General features: G+C 56.9%; 2 protein-coding genes across 3 annotated transcripts; both read left to right on the forward strand.

Moving 5' to 3' along the window:
- The first annotated feature begins 212 nt into the window (after positions 1–212).
- On the forward strand, positions 213–6,056 carry CAMKV (CaM kinase like vesicle associated). Its single transcript, XM_052679337.1, has 11 exons — positions 213–351; positions 2,751–2,859; positions 3,446–3,577; positions 3,702–3,776; positions 3,849–3,987; positions 4,072–4,192; positions 4,790–4,865; positions 4,938–5,074; positions 5,156–5,234; positions 5,309–5,396; positions 5,463–6,056. The coding sequence occupies exons 2-11, from the start codon at positions 2,765–2,767 to the stop codon at positions 5,697–5,699; spliced, it is 1,179 nt and encodes a 392-aa protein (XP_052535297.1). The 5' UTR covers positions 213–351; positions 2,751–2,764; the 3' UTR covers positions 5,700–6,056.
- Positions 6,057–6,401: 345 nt separating this feature from the next.
- TRAIP (TRAF interacting protein) lies at positions 6,402–23,568 on the forward strand. Of its 2 annotated transcripts, XM_052679335.1 has the most exons (15): positions 6,402–6,576; positions 6,713–6,770; positions 7,771–7,854; positions 11,552–11,591; positions 14,046–14,173; positions 16,554–16,648; positions 17,252–17,365; positions 18,307–18,394; positions 19,702–19,791; positions 20,008–20,096; positions 20,849–21,004; positions 21,198–21,246; positions 21,740–21,865; positions 22,378–22,428; positions 23,186–23,568. In XM_052679335.1, the coding sequence occupies exons 1-15, from the start codon at positions 6,479–6,481 to the stop codon at positions 23,309–23,311; spliced, it is 1,392 nt and encodes a 463-aa protein (XP_052535295.1). In that variant the 5' UTR covers positions 6,402–6,478; the 3' UTR covers positions 23,312–23,568. The 2 variants fall into 2 exon arrangements, with proteins under 2 accessions (XP_052535295.1, XP_052535296.1); XM_052679336.1 differs by lacking the exons at positions 6,402–6,576; positions 6,713–6,770; positions 7,771–7,854 and adding an exon at positions 9,467–9,675.
- Positions 23,569–24,560: the final 992 nt, after the last annotated feature.

Raw genomic sequence — 24,560 nt, forward strand, 5'->3', positions numbered from 1 at the left:
CGCGTCCCCCCACCCCGCGCGGTGTCACAGATGCCGGCGGTGATGCCACGCGCCCCATTCCCGTGGGTGGCGGCACCCGCGCCAGGAGGAGGCGGGGCGCAAAGTTTGGGGTGACGTCACGGGAGGGGGCGGGGGGACCCCACCGTTGGAGGGGCGGGGCCCGGCGGTCCCACCCCCCCCCCCCCCCCAATTGCCGCGCCAGGCGCGCGGGGCCGCGCCGCGACGGAGCGACGGCGGTGCTCGGCTCGGTTCGGCTCGGCTCCGCACCGCTCCGCACCGCCCGGCACCGCGCGGCTCCCCCCGAGCGGCGGCCCCGGGCCGCGCCCCCCGTTGCTGTCGGAGAGGCGAGAGGTGAGCGCGGCGGGACGGCCCCGGGGGGGATGCCGAACCGAGCCGGGCTGAGCCGTGCCGTCCCCAGGGCGCGGGGCCGCTGGGCCGGGCCGGGGGCGTCGCTGGGGATCGCCACGTGTCGGCCCGGGGCTGCCCCTCCGTGTCCCTGCCTCGTCCCCCCATGCCGTGTCCGTGTGCGCCCCGACGGCTGCCCCGTGCCGCCCCCCGCTGCCGCCTTCCCCGACCCCGGCGGGCGCCGAGCTGCCGTCCCGTCCCAACCCCGTTCCATCCCGTCCATCTCACTCATCCCATCGCATCCCGTGCCGCCTCGTCCCGTCCCGTCCCATCGCATCACACCACACCCCCGCCCCATTCCATCACTCTCCGACAAGATTTGCATCCCTCCCTGCGCGCTCCCCGCTGCGGCAGCCCCCAGCTCGCCCCTAGGCAGATGCCCCCTGGCTGGGGGGCACCGGGTTGTGGGAACCCCCCGGCCCCGGCTCTGTTCCAACCCCAGGAACTCCGTTTGGGTGCAGCGCTGTGGGCTCCCGTAGCCCCTCCGCTCCGCTGCCACCTGCACTGTGGACATTTGGGTACGCTTCCCTCTGGTCCAGCGCTCCCGTGGGGTGCGGGGTGCAGCGGGGACCTTCTGGCAGCACGGCCGGGGGCTGCAGGTGGGAGCGGGGCTGCAGGTGATGCTGGCTGTGCTGCAGCCGGGGGTCCCCGAGCCGTGAGGCAGAGCCGGGCTCCGGGGTGCTGGGGGGGATGCTGGCGAGGGCTGCACGGCTGCGTCATCCCGTCCGCACCCGGCCACCCACCTCCCGCTATTGTCTTACACCCGCTGTTGCTTCTGCTCCCAAATTAGCTGCTTCAGAAGAGGGGGGAGGGGGGAGGGCAGCTGTGTGCGGTTGCCAGCGCGGCACCCAGCCTCCCTACTGTGCCCAGCTCTCAGCTGGGTGCGCTCACCTGCGGGACATCCCGGGGATGCTGACCCCTGAGCCAGCCGGGGCAGGGGATGGTGCTCAGCGGCACCTGCTCAGCCAGCGGGAACTGCTGGGATGGACACAGGTCAGCCGAGCGCTCACAGAGGCAGCAATCAGATCCCTATCTGTCATCCCATTGGGTCCCTGCATGGCTTATCCTGGCAGCACGCCGGCAGCTCTCATCCCAGCCCTCCCAGCCGGCCACTGGCTGCGGGGACAGCCCTAGTCCCCTCGCCTCGGGTCAGTGGCATGGCACAGCTGGCGTCGTATGGCACAGGGATGCTCAGAGCAGCCAGGCAGGGCATGTTCCCTGTTGGGATGAGCCCAGGGAAGGCAGGGAAGCTTCAGCAGGTCTATAGCTTGGGGGTAAGTTCTCCTGCACCCGTGGGTGCTTTGCTTCTCTTTTGGGAGTGGGCGCACTCCGAACGGGATGGGGCTGCCTGCTCTCGTCTGGCAAGGGCTGGTGCCCTGGTGCTGCACAGCGAGGGGCTCCCATCCCGCAGGCAGGGCTGGATGGAGGCAGCGAGCACATGAAGGAGCATCCCCACGCCCCTGCCTCGCTGTCCTCACACCCCCCTGGGGGTCACCCGCCCCAGGGATCATCCCGGTGCCCACACATGGTGCCACAGACAGGGCACCCATCCGGGGCCGGCGCGGTAGTGCCAGGACTGCGCAGCACAGCAGGTCGGGTGCTGCCCGTCCCTGCCCCCGCCGCAGGATGTGCCGCTTTCTGCATCTTCAGCTCCCATCGCCATAGCAACAGGCTCAGAGCTTGGGTACCCGCCGCGCCGGCTCCTGCATCCCGCTCCGCCATCCTGCCACCGGGACCGGGCTGGCAGGTGCTGCCTGCACCGTGCGGTGCGGCACGGCATGGCTTGTCATCCTGGGAGCTGGGGGTGATGGGTGCCTCCGGCGCCAGACCAGCATCCCGCTGGATGTCCCACTCAGGCTGAGCGGGGCCATGGAGCTCTTCTCTTCCTGGAGCATCAGAAAATAACATCCGTTAAAACTTCTTCCCAGCACAGGATGGGAAAAAGGAAAAAAAAAATTACTTTCTGGGAACAGTTTTTTTTTTTGCCAGCAAGCTCCCAAGAAGGTCTGGGGTTGGAGGGTTCCTGTCAGGAAGGCAGAGGGCTGTCACCGTCCCCAAAGGACAGGGTAACAGCATGCAGCTGGCAGTGCTCGAGCTGAAGAAGTGTCACCACAGGGCAAAACGGGGCTGAGGAACAGGACCTGCTCCACTTGCCACGCTGCCTGGTGAGCTGCTCCCAGCTCTGCCTCTGGAATAAATTCGTTACTGAGCTGCAAAGCAGGCTGGTGGGGCAGAGTGGCCAGAAGCCATGGGGATGGGCTGCACTCCGTCAGGTTTTACGCTGCTCAGGAGGGACAGGTGCAGGCAGCGGGGCCAGGGCTCTCATGGCTCCTCTGCCTCTGCAGCACCGGGCCCTGCGATGCCGTTTGGCTGCGTGACACTGGGGGACAAGAAAGACTACAACCAACCGTCCGAGGTGACCGACAGATATGACCTGGGCCAGGTCATCAAAACGTGAGTGCGTCCCTGCCCGGCCCCGGGAGTGCCCACGGGGACCCCTACCCTGCACCAGTTGGGGAGCTCGGTGCCTTCAGGGCTGGGGTGCGTTCCCTGCAACGAGTGCTGATTCCAGGAGGGCTTTGCCGTCTGCTCTGAGCACAGAATTGCTGCCGGTGCCGAGGTTCGCCGCCGCTGCTGCTGCTCGCCGCAGCCTGGCGCCTGCGGTTAACCCTCCCTCTTCCCTCCCAAATATCTGCTGGGATTGCAGCAGTTCCTCAAAATCGCGGCTCCCCGGTGCACCTCCCGAAAGCAGGACCGTCTGCTCTGGCTGTGGCGGAGGAAGGGGCTCTGGGGAAGTTCTCTCACCTCCTGCCTTCCCAAATGCGGCGTTACAGTAGTGTGGAGGCATGCTGCTGTGCAGCTCAGTATTGATGGTTCTGCAGCATCCATCCGGCCGTGAGCTCTGTGCAGGGACAGGGGCCGTCCCACAGGATGCTCCGGGAGCCCATGTGGCCCTGTTGTGGGGAAGGGGCTTTTTCTTCACCCCCTCCGCCCCCCCACTTTCCCAATGCTTTGCTTATCCCTTGCTGATTCCTTGCAGGGAGGAGTTCTGCGAAATCTTCCGGGCAAAGGAGAAGACATCGGGGAAGCTGTACACCTGCAAGAAGTTCTTGAAGCGGGACGGGCGCAAGGTGCGGAAGGCTGCCAAGAATGAGATCATCATCCTGAAAATGTGAGTGCCAAGGCCGGGGGGGGGGGGGGAGAGGGGGATGGGTCTTCTTGGGTTGGTCCCAGCGAGTCAGTGGGCAGCTCCCATCCATCCACCCACTGCCACCACCGTCCCGTGGGCGCTACAGGGTGAAGCACCCCAACATCCTGCAGCTGGTGGACGTCTACATCACGCGCAAGGAGTACTTCATCTTCCTGGAGCTGTAAGCATGGCGTGGGGCGGCGGGTGGGCGCTGTGCCGGGGGGCCACCGCAGCCTGCTCTCGGCACCGGCAGGGCCACGGGCCGGGAGGTTTTCGACTGGATCCTGGACCAGGGCTACTACTCGGAGAAGGACACCAGCAACGTCATCCGGCAGGTGCTGGAGGCTGTCGCATATCTGCACTCTCTCAAGATCGTTCACAGGAACCTCAAGGTGGGAGCTCAGGGTCCCTGGTGGGCACAGGCACCTGTGGGTGCCGGTGCAGCCTCACCACGCTCACGCTCCCTGATCTGGCAGCTGGAGAACCTGGTGTACTACAACCGCCTGAAGAACTCCAAGATCGTCATCAGTGACTTCCACCTGGCCAAGCTGGAGAATGGTCTCATCAAGGAGCCCTGCGGCACCCCTGAGTACCTGGGTGAGGGCGAGCTGGGCGGGCACAGAGAGGGGGCAGGGGGGGCACAGACTGCCTGTCTCCAGGGTCAGTGTCGTGGCAGGTCCCTTGCCGGTGAACATCGGTGCTCCTGATGAGTTTCCATCACTCAGGGACCCATCCTGGGTGCTCCTGGCAGTTCTCTCCCATTCCCATCACCCTGCAGCTGATGCTGGCTGTACCCTGGGGGTCCCTTCTGCTCCTCATCACCCCAGGGACCAATCCGGAGGGCCCCTGTTGGGCCCCTGCTCTGCTGATGACTGCTCTCTGTGGGTTCCTGGGTGTCCCTGGTGGGTTATTCCCACTTCCCATCACACAGAGGAGCAATCGTGAATGCTCACAGCGGGTCCCTCCTGCTCTTCATCGCCCCAGGCGCCCATCCTGATTCTTCCCAAAGGGTTCCTCCTGCTCTCCATCATCAGAAGTACCCATACTGGGTCCCTCCTGCCGCTCATGGGTGACCTGTTGGGGCACACCATGCACGGCCACCCTGGAGGAGCAGGGAGATGGGTTTTCCAGTGGGGGAAATGGTGACCCCAGAGCGGGACTGGTCCCCCACTTCCACCATCCTGTGTTCTGTAGCTCCGGAGGTGGTGGGGCGGCAGCGGTACGGGCGGCCGGTGGACTGCTGGGCCATTGGTGTCATCATGTACATCCTGTGAGTGTGGGGTTGGAGACGGGGTTGGGGGGGCTCTGGGCTGGGGGGGAACACTGAGCACACACCCCACAGCCTTTCGGGGAACCCCCCCTTCTACGAGGAGGCGGATGAAGATGACTACGAGAACCATGACAAGAATCTCTTCCGCAAAATCCTGGCCGGGGACTACGAGTTCGACCCCCCCTACTGGGATGACATCTCGCAGGCGGGTGAGCTGTAGTACTTGAGGGGGGGCAGGGGGGACACGGGGTTCCTGTGTGTCCCGCCTGCGCTGACCCTCCTGACCCCAGCCAAGGAGCTGGTGACACGGCTGATGGAGGTGGAGCAGGACCAGCGGATCACGGCGGAGGAGGCCATCTCCCACGAATGGTGAGGGGCTGCAGGAGCAGCGGGGGCCCAGGGAGGGCGGTAGGGGCCGCTCACCACCCCTTTACTGCCCCCAGGATCTCTGGCAACGCTGCCTCCGACAAGAACATTAAGGACGGCGTCTGCGCTCAGATCGAGAAGAACTTCGCCAGGGCCAAGTGGAAGGTGGGTGGGCGCAGCCCCGTGCCTCAGTCTCCCCCCGGGGGTCCTGACGCCCACTCGCCCTCGCAGAAAGCCGTGCGAGTGACCACGCTCATGAAGCGGCTGCGGGCGCCCGAGCAGACGGAGTCGGCCCCTGCAGCCACCGCCGCCACCACCGCCACCGCCGCCACCGCCACCACGGACGCCGCGGCCCCCCTGACCCCCGCCACGCCGCCCACCGCCAGCCCGGCCGCTGACACGTGTAACGGGGCCGGGGACACCGCCGCCGCCGCCCTCGCCGAGGCCCCCAGCGAGCCGAGCGGCTGAGCGGCAGCCCTGTATATAGCCCGGCATGGCCCCCGCACCCCTCGCCTGCGCCCCACTTTTCTACGTGCCCCCAGCGGAGAGCGGGGCAGCGCCCTGCATGGAGCCCGTCCCCTCCCGGTCCCCGCCGCTCTCTCAGTCTGTCCCCCGCCGCCTCCCCCGTCCTCTCCCCCGGGGATGCTCAGAGATACCCGCGGACAACCCCCGGGGACGCGCGCTCACGGGCCGGGCCCGAGGCGGGACGGAGGGGGGGGTCGGTCCTTCCATCGCCCGCCTCCGACCTGCCGGCCCCCGGGGGAGGGGGGCGGAGCACAACGGGGATCCCCGAAGCGCCGCGCCCAGCCGGCCCCCCCCCGTCCCCGCTTCCCCCCCCCGCCCCGGGCCGCTGCATGCCGCGCCCCGCGGCCTCTATCTCTGGCAAATAAAGACCCGCCGAGGGCAAACTGAGAAAGCAGCAGCGCCGCCCGCCCGCCTCCGTGAGGGGTCGTCGCCCGGGAGGGCCGGGGTGGGCGAGGGCGGGGCGGGGCGGGCCGGACTCCAGGACGCCGGGTCGAGGGCGGGCCGCTATACGGGCCGCGCGGGGCCGGGCTCGGCTCGCCGTCGGGCGGACTCGCGGCGCCCCGCGGCAGGGGGGCGGCACGGCGGCCAGCGAGACCAGCCCCGCGGGGAGCGGGCCGAGCGAGGGCCCCGTGACGTCGCTTCCGGCCTGGACCGGAAGCGGCGGCAGGGCGGCCGGGTTTGAATCGCGCGGCGCCGCGCGGCCTCGCGCTGCCGGTCCCGCCATGCCGATCCGCGCGCACTGCACCATTTGCTCCGACTTCTTCGACAACGCGCGCGACGTGGCCGCCGTGCCGTGCGGGCACACGTTCCATCGGGCATGGTGAGCGGCGGGCGGGCGAGGGGAGCGGCCTCTTCCTCAGGCCGCGGTGCCGAGCCGAGGCGCGGCCTTCCCCTCGGTTGCGGCTCGGCCCGCGGGCGGTGTCGGTCTGAGCGGCCGTTTCCCTCTCCCTCCGCAGCCTGTTCCAGTGGTTCGACACGGCGCCCAGCCGCACCTGCCCGCAGTGCAGGATCCAGGTATCGCCCTCGCTGTCGGCGCCGCGTTTCTATGGCACCGCGCGCTGCTGGAGCCTCCGGCCTGGAGCCCCGGGCCTGGGGGATGAGGGGAGGGCGGATGGAGGCGAGCGCGCCCTGCTGATATCTGTGCCGGAGCCTTCGCTGCTTGGTGTAACGCTGGGGAGGGCAGGAAGGAAACCCCGGGCCCTCAGAGCGGCGTTTCTGGGGATGCTGTCAGGCAGACAAACTGCTGCCGTGGTTCTTAGCACCGAGTCCTGGCTCTCGTTGACGATGTGCTGTGCTGGCAAGGGAGGAGCTGCGCTTCTCTGGAGGCTGCTGTGTTATCGGCCTCGCAGGGCTTGGTGCGTGCAGCTGAAGGAGGGATCTGGTGCAGGCTTCCAGCTTGCTGTTGCTGGGACTTGCTCTGTGCTCGTGCTTTTTTTCCTCTCAAGGTCTCGGCCCTTGTTCTTTCCCTGACTTGTTGATTCCCTCTGTTCTTCGCTGCTGCTTACATCTCTGGGTTACCATGGAGTTATCGCGAAATAACATCTTATGTAGCAGTAACTATGCAATTAGCTGGTGTCATGACTGTATATAATACTTAAAACACAAAGCTGTAACTGCATGGGGGAGGTGTGGAGAGCTATCAAATTCAATTACAGCACCTTCTGCCTGCAGAAAGCAGCACGTACTTCTGTCTTTGGATTTGGCATCATGTTAGCTCAGCGTCAGCTGCTTGGGCCTTAGCTGCCAGAGAACAGACTGCGCTCGATTCAGAAGTGCCTGAATCTTTCTGCTGCAGCTCAGGAGCTTGGCTGGAGTCGTGCTCCCAAAACTGAGTGGGGGGCCTGCAGTTGTGCTGCTGAGCAGAAGCAGGATATTGCCAGGGATGGCGTTGCACGTGGACTGACGTGCCTCCTGCGGCCTTGTGGCAAGGTGCCACCTTCTTCCCCTGTGTGCGTCTTCTATATGTAGTTTCTTTCTGTGTGTGCCAGTCAACCTCTCCCCTCTCTGCTTCCAGGTCAGCAAAAGACACATAATCAATAAGCTGTTCTTTGATGTTGCCCTGGAGGAGCAGACAGCACTGGATGCAGAGACCTTGCAGGTATTTGATGGGGTTCTTCTATCCTGTGGTGCTCTGAGCAACTTAGAAACATGTCTGGGAATGCTGGTTCTTTGCCACCAGCTGTTTCCCGAGCTGCTGCTTGCTGTGCTATGCTCACATTTCAGACCCAAAGCGCTTCACTGTCTCCTGCCCGTACATATTTTCTGTCATGGTCCAGTCTAAGCTCTGCCATGAGGCGGTCTCTCATGTGCTGGTTTAGTCCAACCAAATCTCAGATAGTGTCTCAAGAGGCCTCCTCTTCTGCTTTATTGTTCTTTCTTATTGTTCTTACTTAGTCTGGAAGCCTCCTGAAGGAGAATCAAGTAAGTATCCAACTGCTTCTTCTCCACTGGGTCTCAAAGCTCCTCTCAGTGGTTGTGTGGGAATGTGACTGCAGAGATTTTGCCAAAATGCACGTGAGGAAAAAGTGCTGAATTCAGTGATCTGCTGCAGGTATCTGTGGCCTGACAGGTGGGTTTATTTGCATGGGCTCATAAGGAAGTGGGACAGCAATGGTGACTTGGTTTTCCTAGAGACATTAGGAAGTGGAACCGTCAGAAGCTGCACCCTCAGGAGCATGCAGTGCTGCTGCTGGGTCTCCATGGGAATTCCAGGCTGGAGTAGAAGAGCTGAGTGATGTTCTCCAAGAGCCAAACTCTGCTGTGGAGAGCTGTGTGTGAGGAGGGATTAAGGCACAGGGGCTGTTCTGTGCTCTACTCCGTTGCTTAATATGGATGATGCATGGCTCCTTATGTGTGGAGTTATCTGTTCCAAAAAAAGTCATCAGTTGACCTCGGTATAATGGGATGCTTGTATCCTCTTGTGTTTAGAATCAGCATGTGCAGCAATTACCATAATTAGCATCGTCATGGCAACTGCTATATGTATACTGTATGTTTTTAAAATAAAGCAAGCCAGACTGTGATGTCAGTAGCACTGTCGTTCTCAAAGACCACCAATAAACTGGAGACCAGATCTGCGTGCGGAGGAAATGAAAAAGCATCTCTGGGCACTGGAAGCTGTGCGCCTCAGATGCAAAGCAGTGGCTTGAAGGAGGTAAACATTGCCTTTAGGATGCATTCAGATCGGGTCTCATAAGTGTAAATAGATGAGTGACTCAGTGATGGGCTGTATGGTGAAAAATGCCCTAGAAAAGCTGTTTTTTCCTTCCTCTTATCCACTCCCCAGGGTCAAAGATGGGCTCCCTCAGCTTTTCCCTCCTTGTAGACTGCGCTAAAGGCCTGGCTCTCTTCCTCTCACAAGAGATTGTAGGCGCTGTCTTGCTGCCATGCAGGTCTACAAAGTTTATTTTGTTGCCATTAGAGCAGTGTTGTCTAGACTTCAGCGCAGGTATTTTAATGAGGGAGCTGCAGTCACTGTGTAATAGGGAAGAACCAAATATTTTCTGTGTAGAGGAGCACGGTTGGCTGATAGGGTGCTACTGCCCCATGGACAGCTCTGAGGGTTGCTCCAATCAGTCAGCTGTGTAATCAGCTGGAGCTGTGCAGCCTGCAGATGCCTTGAAATGAGAGCCTGGCCTCTGGAGAGGCCAAGAGGCGAGAGGGTGTGCTTCCAGGTGCTAGAAAGCTGAGGGTGAAGCTGTGTCATCCCAGAGAGACACAAACCTGTTATGCTAGAAGTGCTTGCAAGAATTGCCTCGTGGCATTCTGATGCAGAATTACCCAAATTATCTTCTGAGTGATCAGCCTTTGCTGATCCCCACTCTCACTTTTGCTCTGAAATACTTGGGGTTGAATGAGAGCTGAAGCTGCTCTGCTTCTGGCTGACTGGCAGGCGTGGGTTTCAGCTAACGCTGCGAAGGTATCCTGGTTCCCTGGAGTCGATGCAGACCACAGGTTGAGCGCTGCAGCGTATCTCAGCTTTTTAGTGCTGAGCCTGTTTGTTGGTTGGCTGTTTTTTTTTTTTCCTGTACTGCTTTTAAAGATGGTTCTCAGCGATCAGAACAGTCTCCATGTTTCTGCTGTGGGAGTAGAAATGTGAGTTTTGGGGAGAGACGCAGCCCCGGGGCTTGCTGGAGCCCGGCATCCTGCTTGTTTGTATCTAGGGAGCTGAGAGCCCATCTTATGGAGGAGATTGGGGTACTTTGCTCAGCTTGGTAAAAGGGAGGCAGGAGGGGAGGGTTCCTGCCTATAAACCTGCCAGGGAGGGTAGAAACCTGGGAGCACAGCTGACGGCTCGTGGTTGCAATATCTTGTGGCAGCATTCTCTTGTAATCAGGCTGGCAGAGAGACAAAGGAACTTGCATCTATCAGAGTGAAAACTGGGAGCAGCCTTTAGGAACAGTGGTGGAAGATGAGGGATTTCAGATTAAGTTGATGAATGAGGTAATGTTACATAGCTGCCTGCGGTAGCCCAGGATTTCTTTTGCTATCATGGTAATTAGCACATCTTGTGAGCTCACTAATCGTTCCTGAATAGGACTCAGAGGAGGCTGCATCAGAATAGTTCCTGCAGCAGAGCTATTTCTACCTCAGCCCTCTGTTGTCCCCCTGGGGGCAAATCTAAGTCAGCTCTGCTAGGCTTTACCCTCTGTCCCTTCTGCTTACCCAGCTTTAGATCCCATGCTCTCCTTCCCTCATTTGCTGTCACGAGCAGAGCTTTGCTTTGGTCCTGTCAGCTCTGTGGTCACTGCTACTGCTATTCTCAGCTCAGATTTGCATGTAGCATTCCAGGCTGCACAGATTTGTGTGCTCGGCTTCAGTACTGTGTTGGCATTTTATTGTGGTTTTATTCCACTGCAGTTCCTGCCTGGCTTGTTATGTGCTTTCCTCTGCAGCTCTAACAGCTTTTTAAGTCATCTTCTGTTGACTCTTCCCTGTATTTTTTCTTTCCTCCCTCTATCTGTAACGTGGTGTGAGTTATAAATATGTATATAAATATATCTATTGCCTATCTTTATGAACTCCATCCATCCTTTGGCTGTTTTCCAGCGTTCGTAGGTTATATCACTTCATCCATAATTTAAACCACGGTTATTTGCTCCCTCTCTCCAGTCCTTAATTAAGATGTTAGAAATGCCTGACCTCCCCCAGGCCTTTGGGGTGCCCAGGGGACGTTAGGTCCCCACTGTTCAGTACAGATGGGTTCAGTGGCGATCTGTTTATGGCCGTTTGGCTCAGCTGTTGGTATCAGCATCTCACACTGCAGTGCCTTAGTGTCCTCAGAATGCTGGCGATGCCTTTTGATCTGAACGCTTTGCCACCTTTTCAGATGTTTGGATGTGCTTTTGTGCCCCCCACCTGCACGTGGCTCAAGTTCACGTCAGTTCAAAGTGGCTCTTGATCCAGATAGTCTGGCATCATCCCTGTTTTATTGCCCTGTTTAGGTAAAACATTGCAAAAATTCTTCCTGTCTGATTTCCTGAATTTCCCTGAGAGCCTTCCAAAATTATTCAGCTAAAACGAGATGACTGACAGTGTGAGAAACGCAAGGTTGACAAGGCTAAGACAAAACTGGGATCGTCTCTTCCCTCCCCGCAGAATGCCAGTTGGAGGTGCTCTTTGTGTTCCCTGCGATGGTTCTTGTTTGTAGCTTGGTGCTTGCTGCTAATGCATGCTATTCTTAGCACATGGCTGGTGCAAATGTCCTGCCGAGAAACCTCTCGGGTCCTTTGAAGATATGGTGAAAGCTTCTCTGCAGGCTGTTTCCTAATCGGGTTTTCTGTGTTGCGTTTCAGAACGAACTGGACAAGGTGAAGGCTCAGCTCTCCATGAAAGGTGAGTTCCAGCTGCCAGCAGGCCTGGGCCCTGCCTGCCTGCCTGAGCTGCTTGTCCAGGTCGGAGGGCTGAGTGTGCAGAGCATCCTCTCACTGAAGCTGAGGCCATGGTGCAGGCTGTGAGCTGCTCTGCTGGAGGAGCTTCTTCAGAGCTGTGTCTTTGAGGAGAGACTGCCCAAAGCTGTGTATAACCTGTATGACAGAGCCAGAGTTCACAAGTCAGCCCATCTCAGCAGTAAGTGGGGTCTCTTTTGCCAGTTTAGGCAAATATGGTTTTTCTTTTTGTTTTGTTTTTGTTTTTTTCTCCTCTCCCTGATTAAGAGCTGTGAGAGTCCAGCACAGCTCTGTCTGGAGTAAGCTTGCCAAAATCAAAACCTGTGGTCTGAGCACCAGGAAGCTCACAGCTGCACATGCCAAAGGCTTCTTCCTTCTACAGTGGTGCTCAAGCTGCAGTGGGAAGGTGTTGGCTTTTGTTTGGCTGTTGCAGTGCCACGTGTGTCAGTTGAAGAGCAGACGGAGCTTGCTGTGTGCACTTCCATTTTTCCCATCTTTAATTTTAGAGGATGTTTGAGGGAGGCAGGAAAAGCAAAAGCCCTGGAGACTTGTCGATGGTTTTCGAGCATCGTCTGTAGGCAGCCTGTCATCAGGACATGAGTCATGAGCAGAAAGGAAAATGTCAGTCTGAGTGACAGAAATCCAAAGTCACACTAGCAGAAAGGAAAAATCTTTGAAGAATGCCAGGGGCTCACCCACGCCCTGAGAGTCGTCTTTGCTCTGCCTTCCCTGCACGAGACAGACTCAGCTAGCCAGGAGGTTGAGGATTCGGTCCTTAGCCTGAGAGCAGCATTGCACAGCCTGCACGTCTCTATTCTGAGGCTCGTTCTCTTGCCAGCTCGGTTGAGTTTAGTGACTTGGTAGAGAGCCAGATCTTCTGGGGAAGGTGGCTGGGATTATTGCTAGGATGTTATCCAAGAAAAACTGCTTGAAGGCCTGCTCATCTTCTCAGCTTCTGGTGAGTAGAGGTTGGATGTGACATTCCCTGTCCCATCCTCTTTTCATATTGGAAAGAAGCAGTTCCCAGCTCCTGCCTCCTTTGCTATGGGCACTCTGCTCTCTGGTGGTTCTTGTGTATAAATTCTCCTCTCAAAGATGTGCTCTGTGCTCCGTGCTGTAGTAGAGCTGTGTAATTGCCAGTCCCTGATCAGCTTGCAAATGGCTCCTGAGGTGCAGAGCTCTGCACAGACCCAGCAGGCGCAGTGGGAGGCACTTGGAACGAGCTGAGAACTCATTCCTGCAGCATGGGGAGATTTGACTCCTGCCATCTGCCTCTGGGCAGCTGGGATCGGAGGAAGGGAAAGCCCAGGCTCCTCTGGTTGATGTGGAGTCTTTGCAAGTGCAGGGGGGCAGCTCCAGGCTGTGCTGCCTCTGGCGAGGGAGGGTTATTCAGACCAACAGAGAAAAAAGGCTTTACTAAGAAATGTGTTTCCTTCAACGCCTCCCCAGCCACCTGTGTGTTTCTGCTGGGATATGTTCTTCCTGAGCTTCTTCAGTCCCATGTGGCTCCCTTACTTTTGTCCAGCAGTGCCATACTTCTGTGGGATGTGTTGGCACAACCTGACGCTGGATTGCTTGGAAGGAGGAATGGCCCTTTTGGAGGGGTGCTGAGTGACTTCCTGCTGTTGTCAGGCTGGAGCCACAAGCAATTTTGACAAAGGCAGAAGGAGCTCAAGACTTCACCCTGCTCTCACCAGAGCTGCACTGAGGGCTTACTTTTCTTCGTTGCCCAGTAGCTGAACTGGCTGTTCCCTGCTTAGCTCTGACAGCTGCTGCTGATGGTTGTTCCTTTGTGAGCTGTTCTTCACTTGTCTCGCCAAAACAAATGGAAATCTGGCGCTGTTTTCACAGTCTTCTCCCTGGTGGTCAAAGCTGGGTGGCCTGCGCAAGGAGGTGGGTGCATCACACTGGTGGTGCCCTGGGGTAGGTGCAGTAGCGCAGTGATGCAGTGCTGCTGTCCCTGCTGAGCAGGCTGGCTGTTTGCAGCCCCCGAAGGGTTGCCCCGCACGCCAGGCTCTGCATGGGGAGGATGAGCTGAGGGCACAGCTCTCCAGCTCAGTGTGACTCCAGAGAGCAGTTCTGCACACGCCTGGCTTGGAGAGCATGCAGGAGTTAAGGTACATCAGCTTAATGTTAGCAGGACTGGCGCTGGAAAGCTATTAAAGGGAACATGTTATCTTTACTGAAGAAAATCATGAAGCCTGGCACTGGAAGAAGCAATTGCTTGCTACAAGCCCAGTTGCAGACAGCATTTAGGGAAATGGGTCTCTACAGGACTGGCCGACTCCTAGCAGCATGGAGACCGAGAGTGCAATCAGCTCCGGTTTGTTGTGCGACTGCTGTTGTGTGTGGGGCTGCTGAGGTCTGGGTTTCCAGGCCGTGGTTTTCTTTTTCCTTCTAGAGAAAGAAAAGCGGGAATGCCAGGCCATCGTGGATGGGCTGCGGGACACCTTGGATGTGCGCAACGCCACCATCGAGTCGCTGCAGAAGGTGCTGGGAGAAACAGAGATGCTGTGTTCCTCTCTCAAGGTACCTTTCCCATCCCTTGCTGGATTTTGGCTCTACCCGTTGCACGATCGATGTTAATTTTGTTCAGGTTGCCTTCAGGCCATGCTGATATTGACACTGCTCTGTGCTGGTGGGAGTTTGGGGTGGGTGCCTCGAGACGCCTGCCACTTCAGTCTCTGAGTAACAGGAAGGCTGCGGAGCTGGGTTTTCTTTTTGGGTTTATTAACCCAAAGTGAGCAGCGACGCCAGTCTGGAGGTGCTGGCTGCGTGCCATGCTGAGGGTGATTCAGAGCCATAAAACCCAGGCCTGTGGCTGTGTGTAACGGCTGTGCGCTCAGGGCAGGGGTGGCCGGGGCTGGGGGGGCCACCAGCCCAGCCTGGGGGTGTTAGCTGAGCTTTGCTGCTGCAGTGCTGATCGTAAAGGTAGTGGTGTGAGGGGAGTGTGGGAACTGGCCCCCGCGCCCCGCTGCAGAAGCACCGGCTCCCTGCGGTAGAATGTTCTCCTGAAATGGGTTTTGGCCAGACGGGATTCAAGGAAAATTAGTTTCTTGGTTTGATCAGAGGAGAAATCAAACTGATATATATGGAGGGGGAGTTGCAAGCTTTAGCTGAGTGGGATTTGATCCAGCTAACTCTCCTGTCTGTTCCGTTGCCAGGGCTTTCCTTCGATTAGGTTAGTAATGTGCAAAGTCCAGGGATCAAATATTCCTGTTGTGCTTCAGCGTGCAGTGACTCAGTGCATAGTCATGCATTGTGCATAAACAGCAAGTGGAAGGGGGTAAGAACAAGAGCCTCTTGGCTGGGATGTCTTGTGGTGAGCAGTGCAGCCTTGACTTGGTGCTTGGCTGCCTCTACTGTGTGCTGAAAGCTCACTGCGAGCATATAGAGTTCAGACAGTTCCTTAAATCTCTGCCCCTTAGTAGGGAGTAGGGTAGAGAGAGCCTACACTGCATCACATTCCTTGACCTGCCAGGCCATGCAGCCAGGGAGAGCTTGTAGGTAGGGCATGGAGCTGTCTTACTGCACACCACGTACAGGGCTGGGCTCCTCCTGGAGGAACCACATGAAGGTTGCCTTGAGCTGTCACAGGACAGGAGATAAAAGTAGGAGTCACCACCACACGGGCCTTGCTGTGGGACAGCACAAGCTCTTTTTTGCCTGCCCATCAGGTTAGATCCAATCTTCTCGGGTCTAAAGGCAGCCTGGAATTCCCAAGCTGTTCCTGGGATCTCAGATGTACCGGTGGCGGGATAGCACTGATGCTTCCTACTTCAGAAAGGCAGGTGTGGCAGTGGAAGTTGGTGCCTGCTTCTCAGCTCAAGATCTCCATGCTGGACATTCTTAGCTGGCATCTCAGGAAGAGACTTTGCTTATCTTGTCTGTTGCAAAAGCCTGAGTATGCTGAAGTCCTGTTAATGAAAGTCGAGAAGGGCAGGAGTAGAGACCTGAGGGTATCTTTTCTGTGGTGTTCAGTGTTTCCCAGCTGAATGCCAAGCAATGTCTTACATGCATCATTTAAAGATTAAAGCGCTGAACTTCTGCAGTAAAAACAGAGGCTTAACTAGCTGTGAGGCAGGTCGAGCTCAGAGGCAGTGAGCAAGTCCCATCTTTTGCCAGCTGCTGCTGAACCTCCATGTAAAAGTCCGCTACTGGGCCCTGCTCTGACTTGGCCCAGGGGTCAACAATGTGGAGATCTCTGGTCAGCAGCAGCCTGAGGTGGGCTCTGCAGTCGGAAAAGCAAGATGTGAGCCTGCAGCTCTGCAGAGTCCCAGCGCTGTCACAGCTGTTTGGCTTCTGTGTTTTCTTAGCTCAGCTGAGGTTTGCTGCTAATGCTGCCTGCTACCGGAGAGCCTGGAAAGGTGCTGGCTGTGAGAGACTCGTGGCCACCCCAGGTGGGTGAGAGAAGCACCCAGCTAAGCATCTGGTTCAGCTGAGATCTGCAGGAAAGACCCATGCAGCATTCCTATTTCTGCTTTAAGCAGCTAAGAGCAAGGAAAATTGGAAGGCTAAAGCAAAGGGCTCAGCTATTTAGGGAGCAGAATGCACTGGTGAGGTTTGCCTGCTTTGAACTCCCTCACTTTTGAAAAACATGGTTGCTGTATTGTGCACAGAGTGCTGCCCAGCCCCACAAACACACCCAGCAGAAAGGGGGATCCAAAGCAGTTCCAGCACCACGCTCCTCTTGCGATTAGCACTCAGACCCTGCTGTGCTAGCAAGGAGCAGAGCTAGGGGTTCAGCAGGGAAGGAGCTAAACTCTCCGTAATCCTGGGCTGCTGAGGTGGTGATAGCATTAAGAGCCAATGTATGCTCCCAGCTGCCCGCAGTGCGCATAAGCCAGGATGTTTTGCTAACAATCCCTGGAGCCTTCCTGACGGTCTGTGTGTGCTTGCTTCTCTGCAGAAACAGATGAAATTCCTGGAGCAGCAGCAGGAGGATAACAGAAGTTCAAGGGAAGAGGCCCGCCGCCTGCGGAACAAGCTGAAAGCCATGGAGCGGTGAGATCCTGGGCCTCGCGGACTGGGCTGCGTGTCTCTCCCCTTCTCCAAGAGGAAGGGAGAGGTCCTGCTGTTCTTGCTGCACCTCCCAGCCCCACGTGCTGGGACTGCTGGGCCTCCTTACCCCATAAGGCTGGAAACTGCTGCATTAGCAGGCTTTGCCTGGCTGTGCTCTCAGCCCAGCCTTCTTTCCAGGCAACTGCTCTCCCTGAACAGCAGCAGGACATGATACTCTGTGCAGACTGTCCTTGTTTCCAGGCCTCCAAGCATAGCTATGTGCTGTTGCTATTAGCGGAGAGGGTTCTGGGGCAAAGCTCAAATCCCAGCCTGGGAATGAAGTCAGCTGCATGGGTATAGGGCCTGCAAGTTGATTTGTCAGTTCCAAGTGTAGCGTGTGTGTACAGCTGTCTCTTCTCTAGTCCATGTAGTGCTACTCTGTCCTGGCAAAGATACCCTCCTTGTAGAGTGGTTGCATCTCTTTGCCACCCCTACATCCAGGAGCTTAGCCTGTGTGGGCTCCCCACGGGAAGCAGGGCTGCAGCCTTCATCCCTGCTCTGTTCATGACTCATGAGCTGAAGGTACGTTTCCTTATTTTATTGCAGGATTGAATTGTTGCTTCAGAGCCAGCGCCCCGAAGTGGAGGAGATGATCAGAGAGATGGGAGTTGGGCAGGCAGCAGTGGAGCAGCTTGCAGTCTATTGCGTCTCACTGAAGAAGTGAGTGCTTCAGGCTCGGCATGGGCTGCTTATGCTGGCCTGGGCTTGTGGGAAGAGAACGTGTTGCTGAGTCCCAACAGACACACAGACACTGCGGGGCTCTCGTCCCTGTTTGGGCCTCCTTTAGGTTTTGGCTGACAGATCCTGGGGACCTAGATTGGAGCCTGTCACACTGAACCGTTCCTGTTGTCACTGCAGTGACACGCGTGTCACCATGGGAACTGTCTCCAGAGCTGTCAGTGCACCTATGCAGTGATTATCATCCCCTCAGTTCTCTTTTCACGCCTGGGGGGAAATGGGAGGATGAGGAGCTCGGGGCTGCACCCTCTGCTGCGTTGCACAGTGCAGCTGTGGCCTGAAGTGCTCTGAGCGCGCCATGCTCTGGCATGTGGGATCTGCAGTGCTGCCATCCCCTACCTGGAAATGCTTCTGGTCCTGCTGAGCACAACCACAGCTTCTCTGGGTCCGTTCTGATGGCAGCTGAATAACGGCAGCTTTGATACAAAGCTGTAATGAGGCAAGTGTCCCTGTGGTGTAATTGGGAACAATGTGCTTGGCCAATGGTATGAAGCCTCTGTAAAGTCATTTAAAGCAGAGTTCTCTATTTGCTGCAAGTACAGAGGCTGCTCTGTTTTTTGTCTCTCTCTTCTGCTGGCAACTGTAATATTTCTGAATCCAGTTTCCATTTCGTTGGTGAATCCTGTGCATGCCCTGCTCCTAGGCATGGCATCCTCTGCAGATGTTTTTCCCTGCCATGTGTGATGATGTTTGTTACACTGTTGGTTCATCTTGGTACGCTCAGCTCAGCTCCCTTTAGGATTTTGTATGTCCTGGGTTTTCTTCGGTGGTTCTGCAGCTGCACATCTTCAAATTGAGGGCCTCTAGTAACTTCTAGCTCAATCCTCTTCAAAGGCAGCATGACTCTTCTTCTCTCTTTTCAGGGAATATGAGAACTTGAAGGAGGCTCAGAAGATCTCTAGTGAGATGACAGAGAAGCAGAAGAAGGAGCTATTCTCTGTCAACAGTAAGGTAAAAGGAGAACATGAGAGATGTAAAGGTGATACCTGGTCAGCAACTGTGCTCCCAGCCCTGTGCAGTGACCCCCTCCCACAGTGAGCTCTCCTTAAGCAGTACAGCTGGCATGGAAGTGTCAGGCAGGGGTTTCTGGGTCAGAGTATGATGCTGTGTGTAGCTCATGGGCTGTTATTAGCACTGTGGACTCTGAGGATGTCATTGGGGTAGGATGTGCAGAGCCAGCCTGGGCTGGAGCACAGCAGCACGCAGGTGATGCTCCAGAAGCAGCGCTGCCTTTGTCCTGCCAGGCTTGAGCGTGAGCTTGTTCAACCACCAGTCCTTTATGCTGCAGTCAGGGCCCTGGGAGGAATGAGGTGTGAGCCAGCACCAGCTGAGCAGGGCTTAGCCCTGTCTTGGCACAAGATATGCCCCTGCTGCTGTGCTGCCCCTGCTCCAGCCTGGCTGGGCCCTGTTGGCCCAGGCTGGGAATTACTGTTTCAGTAGCAAGTTGCCATGCTAAATGCCTGCATTGCTCTCCAAGGAGCAGGTGTTCCCTGGGGTGTGCCAGAGTCCAGGCTCAGAAAGTGAGAGACTGTGGGTGGATTTGGCCTATTTTTGTTACCTAGCCATAGCTGTTATGGTCCCCTCAAACAGAGGAGGAGGTTCTTGGAATACCGAGCTGCTCCTAAGTGAGTTAACTCTCTACAAGAAGTGTTGCTGCTGGAGCTGACCTGTTTGTGGCCGAGTCTGTGCCAAACTACAGTCACTAACTTGGGTCAGGAGGATGCGAGTCAGCGCGCTCGGCTTTGGCTGACAGAGGGCTGACTGTGCTGTCACTCTGTGGGCTGGCCCAGCACCTGACCCCGCTTCAAGCCCCTGTTGTGGTGCCAGGCCACCTCTCAACCTCCGGCTCCTGGCACTCTCTGTGCTGAATCAGGCTTGTCAGTGTGCCAGCACTGCTGATGCACAGCCGGCGTCCGGCCTGTGGTTTGTGATGCTGTGATGTGGTGTGTGCTAAGGCCTGCAGGAATTCGGGACGGAGCCACCAAGTGTTAGAACGTGGAAAAGCTGGTACTGTCGGGCAGAGATGCTGTGGGAAGACTTAAGCTGGGCAGACAGCCCTGGAGATCCCTCTGCAGGCAGCTTGAGGAAATGAGCAGCAATTGGATTGCTCTGATTTGCAGACTGCCATGGGAAAATTGAGCCCGAAAACAGGAAAATAGTGTGTGCCATGGAGCACATCGTTCCCGTGGGGATTCATAGTCTCCCTTACCTGTGTGTTGTAATCGGCACTCTGCTCTTTGGTGTTATTTATTCTGCAGCTGCAGAAAACAGTTTCAGAGTTGGAGAAGACAAAGGAGGAGTTAAAGAGCACCCAGAAGGATTTGAAGAATGCAGACAAGGAGATCTTGGTGAGAATATCGCTCCTCAGCCTGCAGTAACTGGCAGCTGGCCACAACCTTCAGCAGCAGTGCCAGGAGCTGTGCTGGGTTTTGCTTGGATCTGCCCACCTTACTGCTTTCATCTGCCCCACCTCTGAGCTCTGGCCAATGCTCAGTTATGGGAGAGGGGTGAAGGACCGGCTGCTAAATCTTTTCTTGTCTCACTGCCTTTCCTCTTCCCTCTAGAGTCTGAAGAAGAAGATAGACATACTGCAGGACACTCTGAAAGTGCCATCTGTAACTAGAGAGACGCTCAGCCGGCTGGTCTTTGAGAGGTCAGTGCGGTGCATCCTCGGATACAGGCCAAATATAGCAAATAGCATGTCAGAGTGAGGGCACCAGCAGTTTAACTAAGTACTGACTGGGAAGGCAGGAGCATGCTGGTCTGGAAGGCGTTGCCATAGCACAGTCATCTTTCTTCTTGTATTTTTTGTTTTCTTGCTGCTGACAAGACAATGTTTGGATTACTGAAAAAGTGTGTATTTTGGTGGGTTTGCAACAGGTTGGTATGGAAGAAAGAAGGAAGTTTGGACAAACTTCTATCATTCTGCCCCGCCAGGGAAATATCCCTAGAGCTTCTCTTCTGGTTGCCTCAGGGTTGGCCTTCCAGCAAGTATGCCCTGATATACAGGGGCTGGAGATCTTCGCCAAGCAAAGGAGTTCAGAATGATTAAGGCTTGGTCTGGCATCCTTTATATTTTAGTGAGCCTCTTTCTGGCAACCTGTGCTATGAGCCCAGTACAGCAAACTGGGTTGTGTGTGCTGAGCAGAAGTGTGCTGGGCTGTTTGCCTGGGCTTGGACTGCTGCTGTGAGCAGTGGTGTTTGAAGGTGGAACAGTGGTTTGAGACATTGACTATGGACTGTGGGGTTTGAGTTGTTCTTTCTGGAACTTGTAAACAGAATGTGGTTCAGATCTTAATCTTACTTCTGTCATGATAACTAAATGATGTAGCTTGTAGCTCCCCCTCCTCTTCTGTCTGATGGGTGGCAACTTCTTGATGGCTGATGCTTTGCATGGCCTTGCAGCCCAACTCCTGTTGAACTGCAGCACCCGAGGCTCCGCCGTCCAGCTCACAGTGATGAGATCAACCTAGATGATGCTTTTGATGTGGACACCCCTGAAAATCAGCCCTGCAGATCTCCATTCAGTGCTGCAAAAAAGCAGAAGCTGGATAAAAAGCAGTGAGTTTGTCCTCTTCTTTCTAAAGGAGATGAAAGTCTCTGTGCTTTGGAAGCTGCTGTGTGAGATCAGATGCTCTCCAGCTGCCTGATGTCGCACTGCAAGCTTTTTCGTCATTTGCTTTGCCTTGTCTGTCCTTGCCAGCTCCAGTCAAACAATGAATCTCTGCTGACTCGCTCCTTGTGCTTCTTACAGGCCTCCCGTGGTAAATCTGGCAAAGAAAGCTCTAAAGGAAACAGTGGAGGTAAAAGGACTGATCTTGTTTGCTGTATCACCTCTTCAATTCTGCTATTAATAAGCTTGAGATAAAGGCCCCATTTCCCTGTGCAGGAGATGCTCTGGCTGGAGGTTGGCCTATCTGCTGCACCACAGTACATATTTCAAAGCACTCTGCTTGGCTGTCTCCTAGAGACGCTGTTGCTGCCTCAGAGGCCTCCTGGAATTGGGCAGGGGGCACGTGCTGCTTGCAGATTCTCCTGCATCAGATGTGCTTGGCAAACACGCTGTGGGCTCTGCCTGTGAGGGCTGTGGGTCAGCTGTCCCCTAGGCATTGCTGGATGCAATGTCCTGCCTCCCAGGCATGGCTCCAAACGAGCCCCAGAGGGAGGCTTGGAGGTACTGTTCTTTGACCTGATGTGCTACAGGACTGCCTGTTACCTTAAGCAAGTGCCCGCATACAGACTGCATTCAGCAGGTGATGCTGCTTAAAGAGCTTTTCTCATTATTCTGTGGGACAGAACTGGGGAGATGATCTGGAGGACGAGACTCTGAAAGGATTCCTGCCAGCATTCATCAGAAACTCAGTTTTCTCCAAGAAGCCCGTGTCAGGTAGCTTGCTGCGGCCCCACACGAACATGGGCAAGGTGAGTAGTGCTGTTGGTGAGCTCGTCTGGCACTGCACTCTTCTGTCCTGAGGTTACCCTACAGGAGGAAGCCAGTGAGGCTTTTACCTTGCCACATTCAGCGTAGGGAGAGTAAATCTTGGAGTGCAACCTGGCTGCCTCCCAGTCCTGCGGAGCTCTGGAGATGACAGATGGTCATTCCCTACCTGGCAGCAGATTAAATGGCCTTATGTATCCAGTTCCACCTCCTTGGAGTGTTGGGCGTTTTCCTTGTGTGTATCAGTCCCACTGAAAAAATCTGAAGCTTTGCTGCAGTCTTGAAGGCTCAGCTTACTTCAGAAAGGTACTCAGACTTCACTAATACCCTTGGGCCTGCCTTTTTCTGAAGGTGAGGGCTTAGCACAAGGACTGAGTGTTTCCAGGTGCTTGTAACCTGTCCCTGGAGCACGTGGCCTGTGAGGCTTTCTGCTGACCGAGACAAGAAGTAGCCATGGCTCTGTGCTGCTCCATTCACGTTTGTTTGTCTCTCCTAGGTGAGGATGGGATACGATGGCTTGGGAGGCAGAACCAAGTTCATACAGCCTGTATCCTTTCCTGCAGCTTGTGTGGCAGTAGTAATGCTGTGAGGCACCTCCTCTGTTCCTCCTGTCTCAGCCAGCTTGGTAGCCTGGGGCAGAGCTTCCCAAACTGTGGCTGGGACCTTCAGGGAATCACCATCACGTTGCTCTGCATCTGATTCTGAACAAGCCCAAGCTCAACAGAGACAGCAAAGGCATCAAAGACCTGAGCTTACTAAGAACATTAATATTTATTTTGTCTCTGAAGATTTGTACAATGCCATCACAGGCAAGGAGAACTCCTTACTCTAAGATCTCTGCCCCTGGAGTGTCACCGTGCCCTGGGAGGCCGCAGGTTCTGCCTACTGTCACTTTGTCTGCCCAGTATCTCAGCTCTGATATGCAGGGTAGATCTTGAAGCTCTGTTGGTTGTGCTTTGACATTGCTTTGTGCACTAGGGCATAGCATGGAAGTGGAAAGTGTGGGATAGGAGTGTGCCTGAGATTTGCTTCTGTGGGTAGGGGCAGAGCCCAGCCTGACCTTCAAGGAGCTTTTCTTTGAGTAGTTTAATTTTCCTGGAGGGAGCCTGCAGAGATGGAGTCCAACAGCCCATCTCCTTGGGACAAAACGAAAGTTAAAGCATATTATTAAGGGTGTTACTAAAGTGCCTCAGGGTGTAAGAATGTGGCTGGGTCCCCGGTTCAGAGCTCAGGCTGCTCTGGAGCAGGTCCTGTGCTGCTTAGAGCCTTGATGTGTGTGCTTCCCTTGACGGCCCTACCTTCAGACAAGCCCTACAGAGTTCCATCCCATAAGAGTGAAGAGCAAGAGGAATGTCTCCAGGCCAGCAGCAGCTGCTGCCCCTGAACGTGCCTGCAGCAGCCGGGCCAGCCTGGATGCTTTCCTGCAGTGAAGGGTTCGTGCCCCTGGGAGCAGCGGGGCTGAGTGTGCTTGCACAGAGCCTGGCCCTGCAGCGAGCCAGCCAGGAGCCCAACCGCCTGCCCAGTGCATGGACAGCTTCGTGCCTCCTTTCAGCCCCCCTCTCTCATTTCCATGCGGAAATTTAAATGGGGATTTCTCTTCTGCCAGCCTGCTCGCAGCTCTGTAGTTGCTGCTGCTGTTGGTCGCTGGAGGTGGAGCTGCACTGCTGGGCCGCAGCCGTGAGCTGCAGCTGCAGGAAGAGATCGTGGCTGGCTGCAGCCTGGGGGGCACAAGTGGGAAGAAAGGACCTGGTGCAGTGCTGTAAATAGTGCAGAGATCTTGCTGGGCCCAGGGTGCTGCTGCGGCACAGCTGTACCTGCTGCTGGGCCGCTCCCCATCCCTCTGCCAGGGCTGCAGCACCTGTGCCAAGGTGGGGTGTCCTGGGCCTTGGGCTGGGATGTGGAGCCTGGGCTGGGACAGAGGGGGGTGGTGGTGCCCCCCTGCCCTGCTCAGGAAGAAGCGCAGTGCCCCGTGCTGCTGCCCTTTCTCCTTTTGGCCTGTGTTCTGTAACTTCTTCTGTGTGAATTTCTATTTTTTTTAATGTGAATGTAGGCATTTTTGTCGTTCTTTCAAAGCCAGCCCAAGGCACGGTGCTGCTAGGTGGCCTCTCTGGGGCTGGAGCTCTCCTGGCCCCAGTGCGTGGTTCCCATCCCCACCTGCTGGAGGCTGGGGGGCCGGGCTGGCTGCAAACCTGTTGAGGGAATAAAAGAATTGCTCTGCATTGGTACTGAGCGGCCTCCCCTGCCTCCCTCCCGGCGCCGCCGCGGGGGGCCCCGCGTGACATCACCGTGCGGCGGGACGCGGCTGCAGGCCGTGACGTCACACGGCGGGGCGGCGCTGATTGGCGGGCCGAGCGCCGCCTCCCGGAGCCGCGCGTGACTCCGAGGGGCGGAACCGCGCGTCGGTCCGCGCCGCGTGACATCCCGCGGCGATCCGTGACGTCACGGCGGGGCCGTGCGCTTATTGGCTGTCGAGTGTAACCTCATGCGGCGCCGGCCGCTCGTTGGCCGCCGAGGCGTGACGTCGCGGCCGGCCGCCTCTCGTTCGGTCGCTCGGCCTCGAGCCGGCGGGGCGCAGGGCACCGCCTGGCGGCCGCGGGGGATACGCGACGCCGATTGGCGGCCGGGCCCGGAGGGGCGGGGTTTTCTCCTCCGCCCTCGGCCGCGCCCCGCGCGCCCACC

Source organism: Tympanuchus pallidicinctus, unplaced genomic scaffold, assembly GCF_026119805.1.
Source record: "Tympanuchus pallidicinctus isolate F22 unplaced genomic scaffold, pur_lepc_1.0 scaffold17, whole genome shotgun sequence".
Classification (NCBI taxonomy): Eukaryota; Metazoa; Chordata; class Aves; order Galliformes; family Phasianidae; genus Tympanuchus; species Tympanuchus pallidicinctus.